The sequence below is a fragment of the Mobula birostris genome, chromosome 9, assembly GCF_030028105.1.
Source record: "Mobula birostris isolate sMobBir1 chromosome 9, sMobBir1.hap1, whole genome shotgun sequence".
Taxonomy (NCBI): Eukaryota; Metazoa; Chordata; class Chondrichthyes; order Myliobatiformes; family Myliobatidae; genus Mobula; species Mobula birostris.
Window position 1 is genome coordinate 76,491,492 of NC_092378.1, and position 23,897 is coordinate 76,515,388.

The 23,897-nt window shown below is 39.5% G+C and overlaps 1 protein-coding gene across 3 annotated transcripts in view; it reads left to right on the forward strand.

Annotated features, from left to right (window-relative positions):
• Positions 1-23,897, forward strand: part of LOC140202842 (arf-GAP with SH3 domain, ANK repeat and PH domain-containing protein 1-like) — a 531,099-nt gene that overhangs the window by 41,051 nt on the left and 466,151 nt on the right. For 2 of the 3 annotated variants that reach the window (XM_072268282.1, XM_072268281.1), the window contains exon 3: positions 18,016-18,142. In XM_072268282.1, the coding sequence (XP_072124383.1) occupies positions 18,016-18,142 (127 nt within the window). Of the gene's footprint in view, positions 1-17,186; positions 17,228-18,015; positions 18,143-23,897 lie in introns of those variants that run through there. The other variant, XM_072268284.1, reaches the window with a different exon arrangement.

Here is a 23,897-nt window from a genome sequence, read left to right on the forward strand (position 1 = left end):
CTGCAAGAGCAAAATTTTAATTGCAAACTACAATATATAAAACAATACGTTTGCAATTACCATATAACATATTGCAGAAGCGTATACAAATATCAGATTCTTCTCCACTATTAACAATATATTGCAAGCTTAACATCTGGAAAGGCAATCAGCAATTGTATTATCTTTTCCTTTAATGTGAGTGATCATAAGATCATATTCTTGCAAAATCAACCTTATCACACTCATCCTTTTGTAACAACACAGCTCCTGCAGCTTCATCACTGGCATCCACAGCTATAGAGAATGGCTTTGTAAAGTCAGGTGCCTGGGGCACAAGTTGATGACATAAAATGGCTTTTAATTGATCAAAAGCCTCCTGACAATGTTCTGTCCAAATAAACTTTTCACCCTTCTTCAGGAGATTAGCTAAAGGGAGAACAATATTGGCAAAGTTCTTACAGACTTACAATAATATCCAACCATTCCCAGAAACCTTCCAAGAGCCTGTTTACCAGTTGGAATGGGAACTTCAGAAATTGCCTGAACAGGAGCTAACTCACCTTGACCTGCCACATAACCAAGATAGATCACAGTGGCGTGGCCAAATTCACTCTTAGCTAAGTTAACTGTAAGGTTGGCCCAGGTGAGAGCTGAGTGCCAGGTGGGGACCAAAGGTGGATTAACCGCCTTGAAAAGGATATGACATTTTCCCCCACCAGAGGTGCTACCTCTCCCTGACACCCCATACAATTTATACAATGATGAACTTATTGCAAATGAGTTCAGGAAGAACATCAGACAATACAATTGCCTCTTCCAAATGACATCCTTTTGTGTCAAAGAAGTCCTTCCAATAAGGAATGGATGGAATCCTTCTGTGATTATTCAAGGCCAAATCCATCATTACATCGGATATTTAATGCCAGACCCCAACCAGCAAGCCCGATTCCTTCAAATTTACTTCATGGATCCTCAAGACAGTGTAGAACTGAGAATGGGGAAACTACAGAATGATGGAAGATTGTTGAATTATTGGAAAACCTACTATGACAACAAAATCCATACATTGCATCCCTTCGAGTTGCAAAAGAACAAACTTGAGGCATGCCAGAGGCGTCCATTGTCATTGATCCTGACCGGAGACCGGCATTTGAACATAAGAGAATATTTAATGCACAAATTGTCAACGAAGTCGCTGTCATTATACCGAACAGCACCAAACCTGAAGCAAGATCACGGCACATTGTGTTGAAAGAACGAGGAGGTGATTTGCAAATAATTTCAGAGTCCCATTGCTCATATGACAGATTTCAATATGTACTTTTCTTTCCACTTGGAGACGATGGCTGGCATCATCAACTCCGAATGACGAACAACAAGAAACTGACGGCAATGTGTTATTATGCGTATCGAATAATGAACCATGAGAATGAGTTTAATAACTTTCTCAGAAGAGGACATCTATTCCAACAATACTTGGTTGATATGGCTGCTAAGATTGAAGGCAAGAGGCTGAGCTATATCCGAATGAATCAAGCAACCTTGAGATCAACAACATACAGAGGCCTGACTGATGCATTGAATGATGATGATGATTTCAGAAATATCGGAAGGCGTATCATCCTCTCCTCAATATTTGTCAGTGGACCGAGATACATGATGGAATGATGTCAGGATACCATGATGTATATACGGAAGTGTGGTAATGATTCATTTTTCATTACAATGACATGCAATCCAAACTGGCCCAAAATCCATCAGCATCTTTTTTTGCATCAGCAACCAAATGATCAGCCAGATTTAATCACGAGAGTGTTTGACTTGAAGAGAAAGTTGTTTATGAAGTACCTCACTGGAACAGATTGTCTCTTTGGTAGGTGTATCGCTTACATTGTAAGTATGGAGTACCAAATGCGGGGTCTGCATCATTTGCACTGTCTGCTGTGGCTCGATGAAGCATCCAAGCCAAGACCACAAGATTATGATGGATTCGTGCAAGCAGAAATACCAGACCCAAATGAAGATCCTGAGCTGCATGAATTGGTCTTGAAGCACATGATACATGGTCCGTATTACACCACTAAATCACCCTGTTGGCAAAATGGCACATGCAGTAAGAGGTGCTGAACCCATTCATTAAGCATATAAGGTGTGGGGATGATTCATATCCTGCTTATGTGGAAATGGGAGGATTCAAAGGTCATTAAGTAGGACGGCAAAGACAAACTATAACCTCTAAATGGGTGGTCCCCTATAATGCCCAACTATTGAGGCTGTTCAATTGTCATCTAAATGTAGAAATATGCTCATCTGTCAAGTCCATCAAATACGTGATCAAGTGTACCATGAAGAGGAGTGATCCGGCAATTTTTGGAGTGAATAGAGAAGACGAAATCACACAGTATTTGACAGGCAGATACATTGGGCCCTCTAAAGCTGTCAGATCGATACTGGGATTTCCAATTCATGAGAGGGAACCAGCTGTTGTTCGCATTCAAGTGCACCTTCCCCAACAGCATCAAGTATTCTTTCGAGATAATGCTGCTGTGCAGCTGAATAATGATATGTCAAGAACCACTTTAATGGAATTAATGGATCTTTGCACCCGCAATCCATTTGTAAGAACCCTGTAGTATGCTGATATTCCCAGATTCTACACTTGGACTAATAAGAGATGGGAAAGAAGGAGAATGGAGAAAAGAGTGGAGGAGTACTCCGGGATTTTCGAAGCAAATGTTCTGGGTCAAGTGTACACCGTTTCTCCACAAAGCGGTGACCTCTACCATTTGAGGCTTCTTCTTCATCACACAAAGGGTACAGTGTATTTCCAATCATTGAAAACACATGATAGAGATATCCTTCCATCATTCGAAGACGTCTGCAGAGAGAGAGGATTGTTGCAAGCTGACAATCATTAGCAGCAAACTGTGGAAGAAGCAGAGAGAACAAGCATGCCCAGAGCAATGAGAGATTTGTTTGTCATCTTGCTGACAAACACTGAAATCAACAATCCACAGCAATTATGGAACCAGTTCAAGAATGCAATGTCTGAAGATCTCTTACAAATGGAGAGAACTATCAATGATCCTAACATCATGATCGATGAGAGGCATCATGGACAAGCTCTTCTGTATTTCCAAGAGAAACTTGAGAACTTGGGCAAAACACTTGAAGAATATAACTTGCCAACACCAAGAAACGGTACAATTACTCAAAGTGCTGGCAATCTGGAATTATTGCGTGAACAGCAATACAACAGAGACGAACAGCAGGGATTTGTTTCACAGAAGGAGCCCCTATTGAACAGTGAGCAAAGATAAGTATATGAATATGTGGGCGACTGCTTGGAAAGGAATCTCTCTTCAGTGATTTTCATTGATGCACCAGAAGGAACAGGCAAGACATTTATCATCAACTTGATCCTCGCTAAAGTTAGGGGAGATGGAGGTGTTGCTATTGCTGTAGCATCATCCGGAAAAGCAGCAACAGTGATGCCTGGTGGTAGGACAGTGCATTCAAGATTCAAGATACCCCTCAAAGTCAATGAAAATGCCCTTTGTAACATCAATAAAAACACCAATACTGCAAGTTTACTCCGAAATGTCTTATTGTCTGGGATAAGTGCCCCATGATTAGGAGAGCTTCGAAGCCATGGACCAGACTCTTTGTGATGTATGCGGCATGAATGAGGCCTTCGGGGGTATTTTAACCATTTGCTGTGGCGATTTCCGTCAGCTTCTAGCAGTTGTGAAATGAGGAAATGATGCTGATGCGGAGAATTCATGCCTAAAAAGTCCTACTTATGGAGAAGCTTCATCAAGTTTCAATTGAAGAGAAACATGGGATTGAGTGAGGGAGAAGGACGATATTCTGAGTTCTTATTGGATGTTGGAGGAGACAAGATTGAGAAAAATGAAAACGATGAAATCAAATTACCTGAAGATATGATTCTGCCAGCAAAAACTATGGAAGAATGCATTGATTTCATCTACCCGACATTCCACAATCCTGCAGAACTGCTCTCAAGGAATTCTGTCTTGGTTCCTCTCAATGAAATAATGCGAAAAATAAACTTCATATGCATTAGACACTTCCCTGGAATCATGAAAGAATACTGTTCCTTCAATGCTGTAAGTAAAGGAGCTGACGCCACTCATTTTCCAACAGAATTCCTTGATTCGGTCGAACTCTCTGGATTGAAGAGGGGACCTCCCATTACTTCAATGAAGAATTTGGATCCACCAAGGCTTTGCAATGGAAAATGAATGATGGTGGAAGAACTGCACGACAATCTCATTGTAGCGAAGATATACATTGGTGCGTTAAAAAATGACATTGTCATGATCCCAAGAATTACTCTCAGTTTATCAGAAGGGGAAGATGTCCCTCTTCAAAGGAGCCAGTTCCCGATGCAGTCATGCTTTGCTATGACTAGACATGAGGCGCAAGGACAAACCATGGAGAATATGTTGATTTATCTGGAGAAACTGCTATTCCAGCATGGTCAGCTGTGTGTGGCTTTAAGCCGAGGAAAAAGAAATGAAAACGTTAGAGTATTCTTGAAGGGTGGCAGATTAACCAGAAATGTTGTCATCAAAAGTGTCCTTCGTTAAACGAGGAGGAGCTATATTTGTCTTGCTACGTGTCTTTCTTCTTTAATAATCTGAGTTTTTCATCTTTAATTTCCAAATCAAAGGATAGCAATAGTATTTAGGGAAATTTAATGTTCATTCTGATCACATCAGACTGCACTACCTTTCTCTCAAAGGGTGCCCCAACGGGTCACCCAGTTGTCTAGTACACTTTGAAATGTTAGGTTGTAAGATATGAAATACGATGCACAATTTAGCTGCATATACTACTGTGCTTTTCAGGTCAAGTATTTCCCTTTGGAATCCCTTGGTAGTTCAGAAATTCTGTGCCCTATAAATTATTCATCTCAGTGCCATCAAAGAAATAACAATTGTTATTTCTCTTATCCCTTCTCTTCTCCTCACCTGCTGATCAGACACTTTGGTGCACCTACTCCTTCCTTTTCTCCCATGGTCCACTCTCCTTTCCTGTCAGATACCTTTCTTTTCAGCCCTTTACCTTTCCACCTATCACCTCCCAGCTTCTTACTTCACTCCCCTCTCGTCCACCCACCCACTTCACCCTCACCTGCTTTCACCTATCACCTGCCAGTTTGTGCTCCTCCCCACTCTCCACCAACCTTCTAATTCTGGCTTCTTCCCTACCCCCCTTCTTTTCCAGTGTTGTTGAAGGTTCTCAGCCCAAAATATCAATTGTTTATTCCTCTCCATAGATGCTGCCTGACATGCTGATTTCCTCCAGGATTTTATGGGTGTTGCTTTGCAGTATTTCTGTTAAAATTTATTAAAAGTATCCCATTATACATAAATCATCTATAGGCAGTGCTTGAAAGTTGGTGCAGCTTTATTAGAAACCCTTGGTATTAAAATGTGCACTAATTTATTAAACAAAGGCTGTTTTGCTTAAGTAACATTTGTCAGTGTAGGACTTGTGCATGGTAAGTCTAACATGGGTGAGTGGTAGGGTACTGAGGAGTGCAGTAGAACAGAGGGCTCTGGGAATACAGATCCATAATTCCTTGAGAGTGGCATCACAGGTAGATAGGGTCATAAAGAAAGCTTTTGGCATATTGGCCTTCATAAATCAAAGTATAGAGTACAGGAGATGGGATGTTATGTTGAAGTTGTATAAGAATTTAGTAAGGCCTAATTTGGAGTATTGTCTGCAGTTTCGGTCATCTACCTACAGGAAGGATATAAATAAGATTGAAAGAGTGTAGAGAAAATCTACAAGGGTGTTGCTGTGACTTGAGGACCTGAATTATAGGGAAACGTTGAATAGGTTAGGACTTCATTCCTTGAAGTGTCAGCTAATGAGAAGGGATTTGAAGAAGTATATAAGATTATGAGTGGTTAGATAGGGTAAATGCAAGCAGGCATTTTCCAAGGAGGATGGGTGAGACTAGAGGTCATAGGTTAAGGGTGAAAGGTGAAGTGTTTAAGAGGAGTCTGATAGGGAACTTTTTTATTCTTTATTAATCTTTTTATTGATTTAAGAGTAACATAAATACAAACAAGAGGAGAATTATATCAAACATATAAATCAATAGCAATATAAACTGAGATTAAGATAGACATTATCAAAATCATAGTGTTAAGCTAGTATATAATATATAATAAAAAAAAGAAAACAGCAATTCTTCTCTTATCAGTTCATGAAGAGGAAAGAAAAAACTTTGAATTTTAAATGAAGAAAAAAAACCCACTACACTATATGAAAAAAAAACAAAAAAAGAAGGGTCTGGGCAGTCCATTTTGAGCAGGGGTCCTCAACCTTTTCTGCACTGCAGACCGGTTTAATATAGACAATATTCTTGCGGACCGGCCGACCCGGGGGGGGGGGGTGGGAGGGGAGGGTTGCCAACGGACAAGAGTAGCAGTCAAATACGTTGTGTTTACACAGAAAGACTACAATGACCATGAAGCCTTGCGCGGGCACCAGTGCGCATGCGCGCCGTGACCTGCTGACTTTTTTTTTCCTCTGCAAATCCTTTTTGGTGATTCTGTTTGGGTGGGGGGGTGTGAATCACGACCGGAATATCGGTGATAAGTGTCTAATACACTCAATTTCGTTTCTAAAAGGGTTTATCTAACGAATTTAATATTAAACACACAGCGCATATTTTCCTCGCATGAATATAGTGATAAGTCAATTATCAGGGGAGCTTGAAGTAAGTGTTGAACGAACTTCCAGTGGAAGTGGTAGAGGCAGGTTCGATATTATCATTTAAAGAAAAATTGGATAGATATATGGACAGGAAAGGAACGGAGGGTTATGGGCTGAGTGCAGGTCGGCGGGACACGTGAGAGTAGCGTTCGGCTCGGGCTAGAAGGGCCGAGATGGCCTGTTTCCATGCTGTAATTGTTATATGGTTATATAAGTAAGTCAATGGTATCATAACATTTTAAGTAACGTTTGGATATTAAACACACAGTCCATATTTTCCCCATTTGAACATATAAAATCATTGCAACGCACCAATATTGCTGAATCAGTGGGAGCCCTGGGCTTGTTTCCCTGCAACAAGACGGTCCTATCGAGGGATGAAGGGAGACAGCGATACTCAAAGGGGGTTCCTTATGTCCAGTCTGTTCTGCAATTTAGTTTTCGTTGCATTCATTGCAGAGATATGCCAGAAATGGAAGCAACATTTTCAGTGCTTTCGTGGCTATCTCAGGATATTTTGCCTTCACTTTGATCCAGAATACTGGCAGAGATGTTATGTCAAACATACTTTTCATCCTGCCGTCATTTGCAAGTTCGAGGAGTTTATCTTCTTCCCACGCTGACATGGATGACGCGTGGGTAATGACCTCGCGTGCGTAATGGCTCAACAGTGGGCGTGACAGGGAATAAGGAAAGGTGCAGCTGACTCATATCGCCAAATCATATTGCTTCCTCGCGGCCCGGTAGTGCATGCTTTGCGGCCCGGTGGTTGGGGACCGCTGAATTTGAGGATACGACCAAAAAAAAGGAAAGGCTTTCTGATCAAATCTAGAACTTCGAAAAAAAATTGGAAGAGTAATAAATCAAATTAAGTGAAAATATTGTTTAAAAGGTCGCCAGATTTGCTCAAATTTAAAGGATGTATCTAATGTCCGACTTCTTATTTTCTCTAACTTAAACAGGACATAATAGAGGAGAGCCAATAAAAGATTGTAGGTGGATTAGAATCCTTCCACTTCAATAAAATGGCTCTCCTAGCCAATAAAGTCAAAAAAACTATCATACGTTGAGCGGAAACAGGAATGTTTCCTGCTTCTGATGGGATAATCCCAAAAATTGCCGTAAGCAAATTCGGTTGTAGATCCAGATCCAAGACTTCTGATAGCATTTTAAAAACACCTTTCCAGAAGTTATCTAGCTTTATACAAAACCAATCCGTATGAGTTAAAGTAGCCACCTCAGTATTACATCTGTCACAAATAGGATTGATATTGGAGAAAATACGCGCTAGTTTATCCTTTGACATACGGGCCCCATGCGCTACCTTGGACTGTATCAATGAATGACGGGCACAAATAGATGAGTTGTTAACCAAATGAAAAATTTTACTCCATTGATTATCTGAAAATGACTCTTGAAATTCCAATTCCCAAGCACGTTAAATTTTATCATTAGATATCATTTGTGAGTTCAATAACTGTTTATAGATTATAGTTATCAACCCTTTTGAAATGGTTTAAACTGAAAGAAACCATCTGTCATATTAGGTGGATAAGCAGAGGGTAATTTGGCAACAAACCACGTAAAAAATTCCCAATTTGAAAATATCTTAAAAAGTGTACATTAGATAAATCATATTTATCCACTGAGAAAAAGACATTAAACAGTCCCCTAAAAACAAATCTGAAAAAGTTGTTATTCCCTTGATTTTCTAAATTAAAAAGGCCTTATCCAAAATTGATGGTTTAAAAAAATAATTGAGATGGATATTACTAGAAAGAATAAAATTATTTAACTCAAAAAATCTACGAAACTGAAACCAAATTTTTAATGTACGTTTAATAATGGGATTAAAATCTTGTCTACTAATCTTAGAGAACAAAAAGGGAAGAGGAGCTCCCAGTAAAGAGGCCAAAGAGAATGCCTTCGCAGAGTTTTCCTCCAAATCCAACCATGAAGAACATTCATGTATATCTGAATAGTAATACATTATTATTTATTAATCCAAAAAGTAATACATCGAATATTAATTGCCGAATAGTACATTCTAAAATTTGGCAAAGCCATACCACCACCCTTTTTAAATTTCTGCAATAATTATTGTTCCAAATATAAGATAAGATTATAGAATCTATTCTGTCAAAGAACTTTTTAGGAACAAAGGAAGGAACTGCCTGAAATATATATAAGAATTTCGGTAAAACTATCATTTTAATAGCATTAATTCGACCTATTAATGATAATGTCATAGGCGACCATTTAGAAAGCATTTGTTTGGTGTAGTCAATTAATGAAAAAAAGAATTATATTTATAGAGATCCTTAAAATTTTTAGTAATTTCAATACCAAGTAAAGTAATTTTTAGCAATAGTAAAAGGTACTTGATGATTTGGATCCGAGTAATTATTAATAGGAAATAACTCACTTTTATGTAAATTTAATTTATACCCAGAAAAACTACTGAATTCAGAAAATATAGATAACATAGAAAGAATAGATTTCCTAGGATCTGAAATATAAACTTACAGGTCATCTGCATATAACGAAACTTTGTGTACTTTATCCCCTCTCTTAATACCCTGAAGAGTGTTAGAATATCTAAGAGTAATAGCAAGGGATTCTAAGGCCAAGTTAAATAATAAAGGGCTAAGAGGGCATCCCTGTTGGGTACCCCTATATAATCTAAAATAGGGAGATTTTTGATTATTAGTATAACCGCAGCCATAGGAGCATGATAGACCAATTTAATCCAGGAAATAAATCCCGAGCCAAGATTAAGTCTTTCCAAAACCTCAAGTAAGTAAGACCACTCCACCCTACCAAAGGCTTTCTCTGTATCAAGAAAAACAACACATTCAGATTCTTTAGATGGAGAAGAATGAATCATATTTAATAATTTTCAAATGTTAAAATGTGAATATCAATTTTTAATAAACCCAGTTTGGTCATTGGAAATAACAATAGGTAAAATATTCTCAAGTCTATTAGCCAAGATCTTAGAAAGAATTTTAAAATCCACATTCAATAGAGAAATTGGTGTATAAGAAGCGCATTCAGATAAATCTTTATCTTTTTAGGAATTAAAGAGATTGAAGCTTCATAAAAAGTTTTCGGGAGAGTCCCAGAGGATATAGAATCAGTGAAAATTAGACATAAATGAGGTATATCAGTAAAAGTCCTATAAAATTCCACTGTATATCCATCCAGTCCCGGAGCCTTAGCTGATTGGAAAGAGGATATAGCCCTTACTATTTCCTCTTGTTTAATAGGTGCATCTAATGTATTCATATCTTGAATCGAAATTATAGGTATATTCAATTTTTGCAAAAACTATTCATAAAAGTAATATTGTCTGAAAATTCAGTTTTATAAAGATTAGAGTAGAAATCCATCAATATCTTACTAATTTCATAAGGATCTATCAGGTTCTATCAGGTCTTCGTATTTTCAGGTTCTGTCTTCAAGCCATATTTGCTTTTAACTGACCAGCTAATAATTTGCCTGACTTGTCTCCATGTATATAAAATTGGCTTTTGGATTTAAGAAGTTGCTGTTCAATGGGAAAGTCAAAAGCAAATCGTGCTGTGCTTAGAGTTCCACCCTTTCTTCAAAGAGATCTTCACTAGGCATTACTGAACAAACTTTATCTATTTCTTTAATCCTATTAGTAATCAGTAAAAGTTCTGCCTTAGTTTTCCTTCTTAAACCTACTAAATATGAAATTATCTGTCCCCTAAGATTTCATGCATCCCAAATAACCAAATTTGACATTCCCTCAGTTGTATTTAATTCAAAAAATAGAAAAAATTGCTCTTTAATAAAATTTACAAAAGTTGAATCTTGTAACAATGAAACATTAAATCTCCACTAAGGTATCTGAATATTATCAGAAAACTTCAAAGTTGGTTTCATAAGTGCATGATCCGACAACATAATCACATCATACGCACGCTCAGTAACAGAGGGCACCAATCACGTGTCCAGCAAAAGATAATCAATTCTCGAATATTTATGGTATACATGTAAAAAAAAGAAAAATCTTTTTCTTTAGGATATTTAAATCTCCAAATATCCACCAAGCCATATTCTAATAAAAAAGAATTAATACAAGTTGCAGCTTAATTAGGCACGGACGGATTGGTGGACGATCTGTCAATTGACGGATTGAGACAGCAGTTAAAGTCACCACCCATAATCAACTTATATTCATTTAAATTCGGCAATACAGAAAATAGCTCGTTAAAAAATTCAGGGCTATCACACACCAAAGCCACATTTTGACCACATAACAGACCAGTGATAATTAAATATCTTCCAACTAAATCAGTAACGGTGTTAAAATAAACAAAGGGAATTTTAGAATTAATAAAAATAGATACCCCTGTTATTTTATTTACTGATAAAGAATGAAATAAGGGTCCCTTCCAAAATTTAAAAAAGCGATTTTCATCCTGCCTATGGATATGAGTCTCTTGTGCAAAAATAATATCTGCATGAAGTGTTTTTAATTTCTTAAAAATCTTTCTGCGCTTAATAGGTTGGCTCATACCGTTCAGATTCCAAGATACTATATTAATTTTATAATATAATATTTAAAGGGGGATGGGCTGGCAGAATAATAGTTCAGCACAGACTAGATGGGTTTAAGGGCCTGTTTCTGCTGTTGTGCTCCATGAGTCAAAGCTCTTTTAGAGAGCTCCAGTGTTTCCTTGACCAGAAAAATAAAATCATCAGCAAATTATCGGTGAAAGATTGTGTGTTATGTTTTCCAGACACAAATTAGAGGGTGAAATTCACCAGAAAGTCTTGGGCAGATATTTTGACTTTAATACGACAGTTCTAGTGCAGAATTGCTTGGAAAGCAGCTCTGAAAATGACAGTGATTATCCTCTCTTAGACTAACCTGTGTGAAATATCAGATAGGTCAGGAAGTCTTTTAAGCATTTGCATATATTGGTCAATTGTACATGCAACTCTCATTTGAAATAAATTGGGTTCTCCATATCAATATCTGACTGCTAGCTAAGGCTCGGCACAACCTATGGACTCTCTTCCAAAGACTCTACAACTCATGTTATCTATCTACCTACCTACACCTCTCTGTCTTCTTTTTGCACATTGGTTGTTTGTCAGTCTTTGTGTGTAGTTTCTAATTAATTCTATTGCATTCCTCTGTTGCACTGTGAATGCCTGCAAGAAAATAACTTTCAGGGTAGTATACAGTGACATGTAGTACTTTGAAGGCTTGAAGCAGAGTGCAATAGCAAATGAAAAATCATAGACAACGATGTAAGCAAGAGCAGAACTGTTTTCAAATTCAGAAAGGTGGAGGCATGCTTTTGTTTGACTTCCAAGATTAACGTTAGGGTGCTAGGATCAACTTGATTCCCTATACATTATTTACATGTATTAGGAATTTGCTGTGGTGTGTTGGTCAGGGTGTGACATGAAACAAAAATCAACATTCAACAATTATAAAGAATAAAGAATTATATAAAAATAACCCCCTTCTCTCAATTCCTCTGTCTCTGCCACATCTGCTCTCAGGATGAAGCTTTTCATTCCAGAATGAAGGAGATGTCCTCTTTTTTCAAAAAAAGGGGCTGCCTTTCCTCCACTACCAAGCACATCTTTCCCTCCTCCCAATTTCTGCTTTCTGGAGGGATCGCTCCCCATGTGACTCCCTTGTCCATTCGTCCCTCCCCACTGATCTCCCTCCTGGCACTTATCCTTGCAAGCAGAACAAGTGTTTCATCTGTCCTACACCTCCTCCCTCACTACCATTCAGGGCCTCAAATATTCCTACCAGATAAGGTGACACTTCACCTGCAAGTCTATTGGGGTCATATACTGTGTTCAGTGCTCCCGGTGTGGCCTCTTGTATATTGGTGAGACCCGATGGAGATTGGGAGACCGCTTTGCCGAGCATCTACGCTCCATCTGCCAGAACAAGCGGGATCGCCCAGTGGCCACCCATTTTAATTCCATTTCCTATTCTCATTCCAATATGACCATCCATGGCCTCCTCCACTGTCAGCATAAGGCCACACTTAAGTTGGAGGAACAACACCTTATATTCTGTTTGTGTGGCCTCCAACCTGATAGCAGGAACATTGATTTCTCAAACTTTCAGTAATGTGTCCACCATCCTCTTCACCATTTCCCATCCCCTTGTCCCTCTCTCATGTTATCTCTCTGCCTGCCCATTGCCCCCCTCTGGTGCTCCTCCTCCCACCCCTTCTTCTTTCTTCCATGGCCTTCTGTCTCTTTCACCAATCACCTTCCTGGCTCTTTGCTTCATCCCTCCCCCTCCAAGTTTCACCTGTCACCTGGCATTTCTCTCTCCGCTCTGCTGACCTTTCAGATCTAATCCTCAGCTTTTTTTTCCCAGTCCTGCCGAACGGTTTCGGTCTGAAACCTCGACTGTACTTTTTTCCATAGGTGCTGCCCGGCCTGCTGAGTTCCTCCAGCATTTTATTTATTTATTTTTTTTGTAATTTATTTTTTATTGAATTTCATCATCAAACAAACATTTCCATAAGATGTATTCAGATACTGTATATAATCAAATCTCCACGTAATATGAGGGAGGTCAAAGGAGAATGGCCAGACTGGTTCAAGCTGACGGGAAGGCAACAGCAATGTTAGTGTAAAGGAGAATAAGATGGTTGTTACTCTGGATCCGACGCAGCAGAAAAAAACTCAATAAGCATTACCAACACAAAAAACTAAAAAAGTATATGAATATAGAAGCCATCTAATGTAAAAGTAACTGTTCAAGAATGTTCAAAGTATATTTATTATCAAAATACATAGCAAGTTCAAGTTCAGTTTATTGTGATTTTAATTGTATAAATTTATACTGCCAAATGAAACATTCCTCCAGACCAAACGTACAACACAGTGTATCACTCACTCACACACAACACTTCAAGTAATATTATCACAAATAAATTAACATGTAAGGTGTATTTAGAACACACAACATAAAAAGTAAACAGTATAATGCTACTGGCACTTCATACATGATGAGATGTGGGTGGTGGCAGGGAGTTCAGTAGCCTTACTGCCTGTGAGAGAAGTCTCCCATCTTAACATTTCTTGTTCTAATGCTACAGTAAGAAATTGTTGGATGCATGGGAGGGATCATTGACAATGCTAAGAGACCTGTGTATGCAGCGCTCCCGATGAGTATCTCTGATAGGTGGAAGAGAGATCTGATGACCCTCACTGCAGTTCCCATAGTCCTTTGTAGGGACTTGCGGTCAAATGCCTTGCAATTCCTGTACCAGATAGTGTTGCAGGTGGTTCAGGGCACTCTCAGTGGTACTCCTGTTAAATTTCATTAGAATAGTACAAGGGCGAGGAAGCTTCACTTGCCTCAATCTCCTCAGGAACTGGACATGCTACTGTGCTCTCTTGATCAAAGAGGTGGTGTTGAAGATGTCTTTAGAATGTGACAGAAAACCGGAGCACCCAGAGGAAATCTGTGTGGTCATGGGAAGAACGTACAAACTCCTTACAGAGGTGGAATTGAACGCAGGCCAGTGCTGCAATGAATTACGTTAACTGCTTTGCTATCATGCCGCTTCTCTTCATGGGCAGACTCTATTATAGCCTCAAACCCTGTCTATGTCTAAGTCAAGTCCTTACTTTGTTCAGTAATTGTTTTGGAATCCATTTCAAATGCCCTTTGGAATTCCAAATAAAATGATTCTCCATTGCATATCTTGATAGTTAAAATACTCAAAAGATCCTATTGTATTTGTCAACCATTACTTCCCTCAAAACCCTTGAAGCTGCCTAATCATATTGTTTGGAAGTATCTTGATACCACTTCCTCAATAACAGATTCCAGGATTTACTTAAAAACAGATGTTGGTCTAACAAGTCTGCCATTTCCCCTCTCTTTCCCTCTACTGTCTATTGACCTGCCCTTTGCTCTCCTCTATTTCTTCCACTCTCCCCACTCTATCACTTCCTGTATTTCTCCCTCTTTCCCCACTCTCATTCTTTTCTAGAATTCTGATGGTACATTTGTGGCTTTCAAATCTATCGGGACCTTCCCAGCTCTTTACTCCACCCTTCAAACCCCTCCTGGATTCACCTATCACCTTGTGTTTCTTCCTCCCCTCCCCCCACCTTCTTACTCTGACTCATCTATTTTTCCTCCAGTCCTGATGAAGGGTCTTGACCTGAAACCTCAACTGTACTCTTTTCCATAGATGCTGCCTGCCCTGCCCAGTTCCTCCAGCATTTTGTGCATGTTGTTTGGATTTCCAGCAACTGCAAATTTTCTCTTGTTGCTTGCTGCATTCTTATCGTTGTTTGCACTGTGCCTTTCTATCATTGTCTTGGTTATCATTACCCAGATATTTATAAGCAATATCTTGACCCTTATAACATAGAACAGTAGAGCACAGAAACAGGCCCTCTGGCTAAACATGTATACTGTATCAGGCTGCAGATGGTTGCTATCCCTCCATTCCCTGTATGTCATGTGTCTGCCTAGATTTCTCTTAAACTCTGTTACCATATGTTTCCATCACCTCCTCCAGCATTGTTTCAAGCATCTTTTGTTTTCTGTGTTAAAAAAAAAAGTACCCCTCACATCTCTTTTAAACTTTCCCTCTCATCTAAAGCTGTGATATCATTTTAACTTTAAAAATCCCTGGAGATTCCACCTGAACCTTCCCTGCCATTACTTGGGATTAATTTAATTGCTACAGCCCTAGTTTTTTCAGAATTGCTGGCATGCTGGTCCCAGCATGATTCAGCCAAAACTCATCCATACATTCCCCATGCTGGTTCCGCATAAACTGAAGTCCTTTTCCTCACATCACTCTTTAAACTGCACATTCAATTCTGTAATCTGTTCAAAGCTCTGCCAATCTCAGTATGATTCAGGTGACAACCCAAACAATATTCCTTTTGTGCTTTTACCCTCATTCTTTTGGGGTACAGTTGCATGGTAGAGAATAGGGCCATTGGCAGACAAATTTACCTCTGCAGAGGAGTGGTGGAAATCCTCAACAAAGAAAGTGTTATATTTTGTAACTCCAAAACATAAAAACTAATTGAAGGGAAAACAAAGGAGCCGAAAAATGAGAGTCTTAGTTCATTTTTTAAAAACTTTTAAGTGAGGTGCGTAAATGGCACAGTGACATATGCCATTTATGTACTTTTACAGATAACCCAGAATTTAACATAGAACATAGAATAGTACAGCACAGTACAGGCCCGTTGGCCCACAATGCTGTGCCACCCTCAAACCCTGCCTCCCATATAACCCCCCACCTTAAATTCCTCCATATAAAGCAAAGAATGATTAATCAAATATTACTGAAATATTGAATACACAACACTCCTGCCTGCTTAGCTCTAAACTCTAACTCGATAGAGAATGCATCTCAAAAATATACACAGTATGCTATATAACACCACATATATATTATACAATAAATATATACATATTCAGACATCCACAGCAAAGTAAATTTTAAATCATATCATTCTGGCATAAAGATTTAATTGCTGTGGAGGATTTCTTACTCTTGCCTTTCCTGACAAGGGAGGTCACTCTGCTTGACAGGTGAGGCTTGTGGCTGTGAAAACAATCTCAGGATCTGGAGCCTCCTCTGTGGTGGTTGTAGGACTTGACTCTGAGATTGGAAGAAGAGGTTCTGACAGCTTTGGACACTTTCTTCTCCTTGTCTCAGCTTTTTTTCTATGGATCTTCTTCAATCTTTGCTTCTCTTCTAGTCCCAGCTTCTGCCTCTCTATCCTCCTCTTGATTCCTATCATGGTTTCACTGTCTCTTTCTTCTCTCCTTTTCAACTTGTCTTTCTTTTTCTTGCCTTCCTTTTTCTTCTAGTTTCTTCTGATTATCTCTGAATTTGCTAATGTCATGAGAAATTAGGTTTAGTTTATCCTCTTCCATCCCTTTAGCATGTCATCCTCCTCTTTTGTTTGATATCCTTCTTTCTAGTTTGTGCATCTTGATCTTGGGAAGGTGCATTTAGTTTACCTAAGTTATTAGTCCTTTTATTACTCCCTTTACAATATGATCTCTCCTCTTGATTTTCTCATCCACAACATCATTGGACAAATCCTGCTTTCAAAACTCCTTTCTTTTTGGCCTTTTACCCAGCTGGGCGTTGGTTTTTGCATCTACTTTTAAAAGCAGCTTTTTGTCTCCCTCTTGAAGTTCATGCAATAACCTTAATGCACACAGAGTAGTTTCTGGTTCTTTATACTCACAAAAGACAAACGCTTGAAACTTTCTTTAAACTTTATGAACTCTCTTCCACCTTAAACACCACTACATGTCGCAAGTAACGGACTGATTAACATATCAGAAGTTTTCTCAGATATGTTGCCGAGAAAAACCGTTGTAGTCGGACCACGGCTTTCGTCACTTTCACGCTTCCTCTGAGTAGCATGTTCCTTCCTTGGTCCCGTATACTTTCCAACCAGAGGCACACAGGTTGGTTCCAACACCTGTAAGCTTTTTTAAAAACTTGAATGTCTCAGGTTTGTTTTAAAAATTACCTCATCGCCTCTGTTATATTTTGTAACTCGAAAACATTAAACTAATTGAAAGGAAGAGATGGGAGACCGATATGCAAGCCTTACTCGTTTTTTCAGCTTTGAGAGAGGCGCGCACGTATCACGTGGTGGTGTTTACGTTCTTTTACAGATAACCCGCAATACATTATGTAAACGACAAAGAATGCTTAACCAAACAATAAAATATTACTCAATAATTATGGAAATATTAAATGCAGGACAACAAGCAGGAGGTGGGTGAAGAGACATTGATGGGACTCCATTCAGCGCGTGCGCAGTGTGGCTCCAGTGTCTGAGACTGACGGCGAGGAGGCACACGTGACCCGCTTTCTTCGGGCGCGTTCGCTCGCGGGGAACGGAGTGGAAGCGAGCGCGCGCGCGTGTACGCGCGGCCGGGGCGGGGAACGGAGGGGAAGCGAGCGCGAGCGCGAGCGCGCGTGCGTAACACCAGACTGCGGGTCTGGAAGGAGACGTCGGTCGCGCGTCCGCGGGGCAGCGCGACGGAAAAGTCTTCTTGTTGCTGTGGCGTCGGTGCGGGCGCTTGTGATTAATCTGCTCCCGTTTCGTTTCTTCTTCATTATCACCCTCCCTTTTCTCCCCCGTCCCCTCCCACACCATCACCACCACCTGGACCCTCTGCTTTCCTCACCGCTTCGCCCGCCCTTCTTTTCCTTTTCTCCCTTCCCTCTCCTCTCTACTGTTAAGGATGCCCGATCAAATATCGGTGTCGGAGTTTATCGCCGAGACGACCGAGGACTACAACTCGCCTACCACGTCCAGCTTCACCACCAAGCTGCTCAACTGCAGGAACACGGCGTCTCTGCTCGAGGAGGTAAGGGGTGGTGCAGTCGAGCCGATCAAGGGGGAGGGGGCAGGGGAGAAAGGTTGGCACAGGAAGCAGGGAGGAAGAAGCAAAACAAGTGGCCTGGGAAAAAGACAGCCTTCTGTCTAGCTGTGCTGCATCCCTCTGGCTCTGTCTTCCGGCACGTTGCCGTGTGTGTGTGTGTGTGTGTGTGTGTGTGTTCCTCCCTTACTGTTTCCAGTGAATTCTGCGCATTTGCTGGTTGCATAATTCAGGTGCTTGGGGGCGAGCTCTTGCAGTCAGTGATGGGGCTGGTTGCACCTCTGGTTGCTGCTATTGCTCATCCTGCATCTGACTTAATTTGAACCATATTTACTTTTGTTGTTATTGGACTCATTATTGCACTCAGTTCTAGGTGAACGTGCGTGCACGGAACTTGGCACCCATGCCATTTCTCCCCTAATTTTAATATTCCTTTTGTGTGCATGTGTCAGCAAAAGATTTACAGTATATTCACCACCACCCCCGCCACTTTTGGCAGCGTTTATGCAAATTAGAATTGTACCACCGTGTTTGTGTTGATTAATGAACACTAGTGGATTTTATTATTAACACACGAGATTCTGCAGATGCTGAGAATCTAGAGCAATAAATACACACAAAATACTGGAGGATAAGGGTCTCGGCCCGAAACGTTCACCGTTGATTCATTTCCATAGATGCTGCCTGACCTGAATTCCTCCAGCATTTTGTGTGTTGCGGTGAATTTTATTATTCCAGTGGTCATAGTATCGTCGATCTTTCCAGACTGCTTAATTCTTGCATATTAAATTTAAAACGTCAAATAGATTTTCTGTCACTGTTATGCAGGAACTAGTATCAAAATTGTATTTCCCATCTTTTTAGTTGCTCATTTCTTAATTCACATGTAATACTTTATGCATTGTTCATTGTTGCCAGAATTGTTTCTTGACTGATGAAGATTATGAAGTCTTAATTATTGTGATTTTTCTTATTGCCTTTTTTGGATAACGTCATGGAATTATAGTGTGGAATTCAGGTGGCAACGACGTAATAATATAATGCCCTTGCTAACTCAGTTCATTTCTTCGTTTGCTTTGAACGTTGTGGAATTTGAAATTTATTTTTCAATAGTCCTTTTTTAAGATTGTATTTTCTAGAAACAAAATCAGAATGTCTATTGTAAGCAGCATCCTTCATTGAGAAATATGAGATCTAGATTCAGAGGCTTTGTGGCCTGCCCTATTTTTGAACTGCATGTTGAATGGACATAGTTTACTTCTGCGATTTTTTTTTCTTCATTTGGGAAAAGGCAACCCCATTCAAAGGTTTCAAAGGTACATTTAATGTCAGAGAAATGTGTACAATATACGTTTGTACATTCTGAAATTCTATTTTTTCGCAACCATCCACGAAAACAGAGGAGTGCCCCAAAGAATGAATGATAGTTAAATGTTAGAACCCCAAAGCCCCCCCCAGCTCCCCCTCCCATGTATAAGCAGCAGCAAAGCAATGATCCCCCTCCCCCAGCAGCAAAAAAAGCATCTGCACCCCCCCCCCACCAAGCACTCAAGTATGCAGCAAAGCATCAATAAAGACACAGACTTGCAGTACCACAAAGACTACTTGTTAACCTGGTAATTCGACATACCACAGGCTCTCTCTCTCTCTCTCCCTTATTAGGGAAAAGAGGTTTTCACAGTGAAAGGGGAGATATTCAGCACCTAATTTAGCTAGGACAGAGATTGTTGGCAGGGAATGCAATGACAAGATGAAAAATGTGCAGTTCCATTACATTTGGATTGTGTGCTGACAGTGTTGTTAATATTGAACTTAAATGTTTTCATAGTGTTTTTAACTGATCAATTTGTAGGTATGTTATTATATCATGCTTTTAGAAATTGCAACGCTTACATTTCATGTTATATTTTTGATCTATTGTAATGCATTGATGTACTTGGGCTGGACTATGATTTCATGCAGTTAGTGCAGTAAGGGGTAATAGAGAAGGTCAATGAAGAGGATGCTTGATGTAGTCAGTTTGGTTTAATTTTACTTTTCTGCCCAACTAACTGGCCAGGAAGACTAGATTAAAGGTAACAAATGAAATTCACTCCAGAGCTGAAATGCTTTTAGGGAGGTACAGCAACACAATAAGGGTACTGAGAAGTGTGGAGAAACGTTGCCACTGCACTGTATGTTTGCAGATATGCTGAAAGGTTGTAGCACAAGTCAATTGTGGTTAAGAAAACATTGCCATGGTTTTCTGCAGAAGGTAGCAGGGTGATATAACTGTGTGCAGCACCAGTTAGGTTGCAGCTTCAAGTATTGCGTAGAATTCTCATCACTTTATCAGTAAAGACATGTTTACACTGGAGAGAAGGCAATGGATATTTGAGACTGTTACCAAGACTGGAAAATTTTAACTGAGGCAAGATTGGATAGGCTTGATGTTATACTCTTTGAAACTGAGGAAGCTAATAGAATAAATAATAGAACTCTATAAAATTGAGAGGTTTAAAAAAAAGACCATTTTTGTTTTGGAGAGAGGCCATGGGTTCAAATAGTTTTTGTAAAGGATTAGATGGGAAACGAGTGTAAAACTTCTTCACATTGAGGGTTGTAGGGGTCCTGAATTCATTATTCAAAATGTTGGTAGATGCACAAATTATTTTCCAATTTAGAAATAATTGGGATCTGTTCCAGATGGGGTACCTGGCCATCTATTAAAGACCTGTGCTGATCATCTGGCTGGTGTGTTCACTGAGATCTGTAATCTCTTGCTTCGGCAGTGTGCAGTATCCACCTGTTTAAAGCAGGCTTCTATTATACTGGTGCCCAAGAAGAGCATGGTGATCTGCCTCAGTAATAAGTGTTTTGAGAGGTTAATGATGAAACATATCAATTCCTGCCTACCAGAGCAACATGTCCACAACAGATGCCATCATTGCCTCTTCACTCAACCCTGGAACCTCTAGACAGCAAAGATGTGTACATCAGGATGCTCTTTATTGACTACAACTCAGCATTCAATACCATCACCCCTCAAAACTAATCAATAAATTTCAAGACCTTGGTGTCAATGCCTCCTTGTGCAGTTGGATCCTGGATTTCCTCACTTGCAGATCCCAGTGAGTTTGGATTGGTAACAACATCTCTTCTATGATCTCCATCAGCACAGGTCCACCACAAGGCTCTGTGCTTAGTTCCCTACTTACTCACTTTATACCTATGACTGTGTGACTAAGCACAACTCCAATGCCATATTCAAATTTGCTGATGACACCACTCTCGTAGGCCGAATCAGAGGTAGTGATGAATCAGTATATAGGAGGCAGTTTGAAAATCTGACCGAGTGGTGATATAACAACAACCTCTCACTCAGTCAGCAAGACCAAGGAGCTGGTTATAGACTTCAGGAGGAGGAAACCAGAGATCCATGAGCCAGTCCTCATCGGAGGATCAGAGGTGGAGAGGGCTAGTAGCTTTAAATTCCTGTGTGTTATTATTTTGGAGGGCCTGGCATGAGCCCAGCATGTAAGTGCAATTGTGAAGAAAGCACGGCAGTGCCTCTAATTCCTTAAGAGTTTGCGGAGATTTGGCATGACATCTAAAACTTTGACAAGCTTCTATGTATGTGTAATGGGAGTGTATTGGCTGACTGCACTATGGCCTGGTATGGAAACATCAATGCTCTTGAACGGAAAATCCTACAAAAACTTGTGGATACGGCCCAGTCCTTCACTGGTAAAGCCTTCTCAACCATTGAGGACATCTACATGAAATGCTGTTGCAGGAAAGCAGTATCCACCTTCAGGGACCCCCACCACCTAAGACATATTTTCTTCTTACTGCTGCCATCAGGAAGAACGTACAAGAGCCTCAGGACTTGCACCACCAGGTTCAGGAACAGTTGCTACTCTTCAAGCATCAGGCTCTTGAACAAAAGTGGATTACATCACTCAATTTCACTTGCCCCATCATTGAAATATTCTCACAACGAATGGACTCACTTTTAAGGACTCTTCATGTCATATTCTCGATATTTATTGCTTACTTATTATTATAATTTTTTCTTTTGCATAGTCACAGTTTATTTTCTTCTGCACTCAGGCTGAGCGCGGTCTTTCATTGATTTTGTTATAGTTATTATTCTATAGATTTGTAAAGTATGCCCACAACAAAATTAATCTCAGGGATGTATGTGGTGACATATATGTACATTGATAATAATATTTATTTTGTAAGAACCCGATCTCACAGGGCAATGGACTAATTGGGATTAGGCTGCGTGACTTTTTGACTGATGTGCACAATAGACAGACCAGCTCCTGTGTCACAATTTATAAGAAAGATTAAACAATGATCTCCAATAATGAACGTCTTAGTTCAGTAAGCCTTTTTTTTTAGATTGAAAATTTCTTCGGGAGATTCTCCTACTTGGAAGGTACACTGTTGTAATGTGTTTTGGAATATTCAGTGTTTTGTGCTGTAAAAGATATTGTTTAATTATAGTGATATATTATTTTTTCAGCTAAATCTTGAAAGGAAATGAAGGCTGCTCACAATTTTGTGGCAAAATTAAGATTTTGGTGTAGCATAAAATTTTACAGTTGTTTTTGTTTATACTTATTCTGCAAGGAAAAAAGTTGCATTTTCAGATATTTCACAAGTAAAATATATTGAGATGTGATATTAACGTTGCATTGAAAAATCTTTAAAGAATTAATGCCAAACATACAAGCAACTACCCTTTAACAAGAGAAATTAAATAGGAACATTGATTTTTAGCTATAGTGTTAAAGAGAAATCAGAGTATTAAATAAAAGAAAGGGTGTATCATGGAGACATAAAGCTAGAAGATTGGGAAAATTTACAGTTCAACAGAGGACAAAGTTCAAAGTGTAGCACATGGCACCTGAGGTTCATTTTCTTGCAGGCATTCATAGTAGATACAAAGAAATACAATGAAATCAATGAAAAACTACACACAAAGATCGACAAACAATCAATGTGCAAAAGAAGGCACACTGCAAGTGCAAAAAAACCAATAATAATGATAAATCAGTAATAAATAATATTGACAGCAAGTTGTAGAGTCCTTGAAAGTGAGTCCAGAGTATAATTTATATCGTGACCAGTTGGGTGTTATGGAGATTGGTGCTGGGGCACTGGCTGTTCACAATCTATATCAGTGACTGGATGAAGAGATCGAGTGTTATATATTCAAGTTATTTAAGGGGCTTGGCAGGATGCACAATTGACAATCCCCAGGTTTGGGTGTTGAGTCAAGGGTCACAGTCTTACAGTAAGGACTGGGGTAGTCAAACACATTTAAGAGGATTTTATTTATTTCAGAGTAGTGAACCTGTAGAATTCACTAGTCAAGATGGCTGTGGAATCTGTTATTGAATCTATTCGAAGAAAGGAATGAATATTAGATGTCAATGGACACGTGGTTGGTCCAGGGAAGTATCATCAAGCACAAGGTCTGCTGTCATCTTATTAAGTGACAGATTGGACAAGGGGGGATGGATGGCTTTCTCATGTTTGAAGCGACAGTATGGAGAATAAATGTTAAGCTTTACTGATTAATTTGAGATGTATTAATGGCTTTGTTGCATACTGGCACAGACTTGAATTTCTCCATCGTGCAATTTGTATATCAAATTTGAGATTGACTAATATCGGGCATGATGACTTCACTCATAATTTGGATCATTTTTAATTATCCAGAAGGCTTTCGGCATACTGCTTGGATACC